A 2,295-nucleotide genomic window follows, 5' to 3' on the forward strand; every position below is an offset into this window, starting at 1 on the left:
GTGGTGCTGGTATGTGCAAAAAGTTACACCTTTGATAGCAATACTGAACATGTAAAACAGTAACTGTCCTACATCACTTTGATGCACATAGACCGATGGGATATCCTTCATAAACTTATCCTAAATGCAAAAAATGACAACTGAGCCATGCCAATTGAGGCTGTTGTACCTCTGCAACCACTATCGTTAATTTTCTCACATTCATCATCACAACATCAGGGATGCCCTACAAACAAATTAACTGAATAAATTGGTTTGTAAACTCTCTTTTGATTAAACATGGTGTCCTTTACATTGGCAGTTGCAGGAATTTGGTTTGACCTAGGCATCAATAATTAGTGGTGTAGTTTCTATACAATAGTGCAGAAAATGCCAATCTAACTTTATTGAGATGATTTCTAAAGAAGCCTGTTGATCTACCACAGTTTACACTGGATGCCCACACCAGAATCATGAATATAATTATTGGTCAAAAAGTCAACCTGGGCATTGCCCCTAATGCCCAGGCCTGCAACAGCCAAAATCAACAAAAAATTGAATATATTAACAAACTTTCTGTTACAAATCAATTGCGGAAAAATTGATATTTGTGGTATTTAATCATCAGAAAGCCAATTTCATAGTGCAAAATTAATTACCCAAGAATATAGCCTCATATATGTATCATTGGTAAAATTGATGCAATAGTGTTAGCAAGTATGTATTGCTTGTGGGTGTTGTTTTGCAATAATTACACTCATTAAATATGTAGGCATGAGTCAATACCAACTGTTTTATGTGTAAATTGGTCAGGTGTAATAAATCTTATGTCACTATAACTTACAGAAAGCCTGACGGAGTCAATTATACTAGGTCTATCTGCTTTTAAGGACACATCAACAATTTCCCTTTCTTCCAAACCACTTTCACTTGCTTCAACCTCATTCTCGTTACTGGAAATCTCAGCTTCACTGTAAATCACTGGTGAGAGAATCCTTGGACTCTTCCTACAAGTAGGGCTCCGGGATCTGTCACTACTACTGCTGGTATCTGATGTTGGTGGCATAAGAATCTGCTCCACTTCAACATCAAATTCAAATGCCCCTATATCTTCTACCTTCTTTGGAATGATTCTACACACATAATAAATAAGACAAAATGGAAATAATATAATGTATGCTTAGACTTACATATCACAATTAGTGGCATGGGCTTGGCACATCCAGTATGTCTTGACAGTCTCTAACAAATGCCTTGTGAAAGCTTTAGACGACACATCATCGGAGTTATGAGTAAGCATAGACTTAAAGCTAATAACTAAAGTCCGCACTCCAAGTGGCTATAGTATGTGTTATAAACATATATTTTAAACAGTAGCATACCACATCATCAGGCATATCTGAATACTTCAGCTCTTTCCATCTAATTTTACCAATATCACCAAGTAAATCATTCCTTTGCTTCATCATCTGACATCTATAAACAGAAATGATACGCATCAAGGCGTGACAGAAACTTTTACTATACAAAGTATTGTATCATAATTGTCATATTCAATTACCTATGGCACTTTGATGGATAGTTAAGTGGACGACACTTCACTATGTCGTCAACAATAGATATCTCTCCAGTTATTGCTATGTTGTGAAAATAAAAGGTAGAGTCTTGAAGCCACTGCTGGAAGGTATCAAATCGTCTCATTTCATGTGCAGCCAAGTTTTTGAATTCTATGAATATTATTTTTGTAATTTAAAAAAATTAGTACTGAACCTAGCCTCGGCTACCTGAAAATTTCAGTTTTTTAGACACTTGCTGAGTCTTCCATGATTGAGCTCTTTTCATATTCATTATCCTAGTAAAATATAATTAGTTTTCACTCAAAAATCAAATGTTGCTAACTTCCTCGCAGAAGTGCTGGGTTCCTGATTCCTACTAAAATACAAAATAATAAATGCAGACCTAGGCTAAATTAGATTGTACTGCATAGCCTATGATAGCTAGCTAGAATTGCCCCTAACAATGTTTTTACACTTCTCTATTTGTTCAAATGTTTGAAATACCACCTTAGCATTCAAATAGACAAAAGAAATAAATTTTCAAATGTTGGTACACTTGTTCCACCCCTAATTCAACTAGACAGTAAAGCCACTCAAGCAAAGCTATAAAATCTGTACAATAACTTTTGCAACACCAAATGAGACAGTGCAATGAAGAGAATGCAAGCTTACCTTCTTCTTGCAGAATACATTAGTAACTGATCGATAAACCTGTCAGTAATAACAGAGGACAATTACAATGCACAAAGGATGACAAACT

At 35.4% G+C, this 2,295-nt stretch overlaps 1 protein-coding gene across 1 annotated transcript; it reads right to left on the reverse strand.

Annotated features, from left to right (window-relative positions):
• Window positions 1-7: 7 nt before the first annotated feature.
• Window positions 8-2,258, reverse strand: LOC109591515 (uncharacterized; the record flags this gene model as incomplete). The annotated part of the gene is made up of 9 exons (XM_020007243.1): window positions 2,208-2,258; window positions 1,879-1,908; window positions 1,764-1,831; window positions 1,541-1,706; window positions 1,362-1,455; window positions 1,170-1,318; window positions 824-1,112; window positions 170-226; window positions 8-120 (listed from the first exon to the last, which is right to left on the reverse strand). Coding segments are annotated over exons 1-9 (986 nt in total), but the record flags the coding sequence as incomplete, so codon positions are not given.
• Between the last annotated feature and the right edge of the window lie 37 nt (window positions 2,259-2,295).

This window comes from Amphimedon queenslandica, unplaced genomic scaffold, assembly GCF_000090795.2.
Source record: "Amphimedon queenslandica unplaced genomic scaffold, v1.1 AMPQUscaffold_7967_Cont20086, whole genome shotgun sequence".
Classification (NCBI taxonomy): domain Eukaryota; kingdom Metazoa; phylum Porifera; class Demospongiae; order Haplosclerida; family Niphatidae; genus Amphimedon; species Amphimedon queenslandica.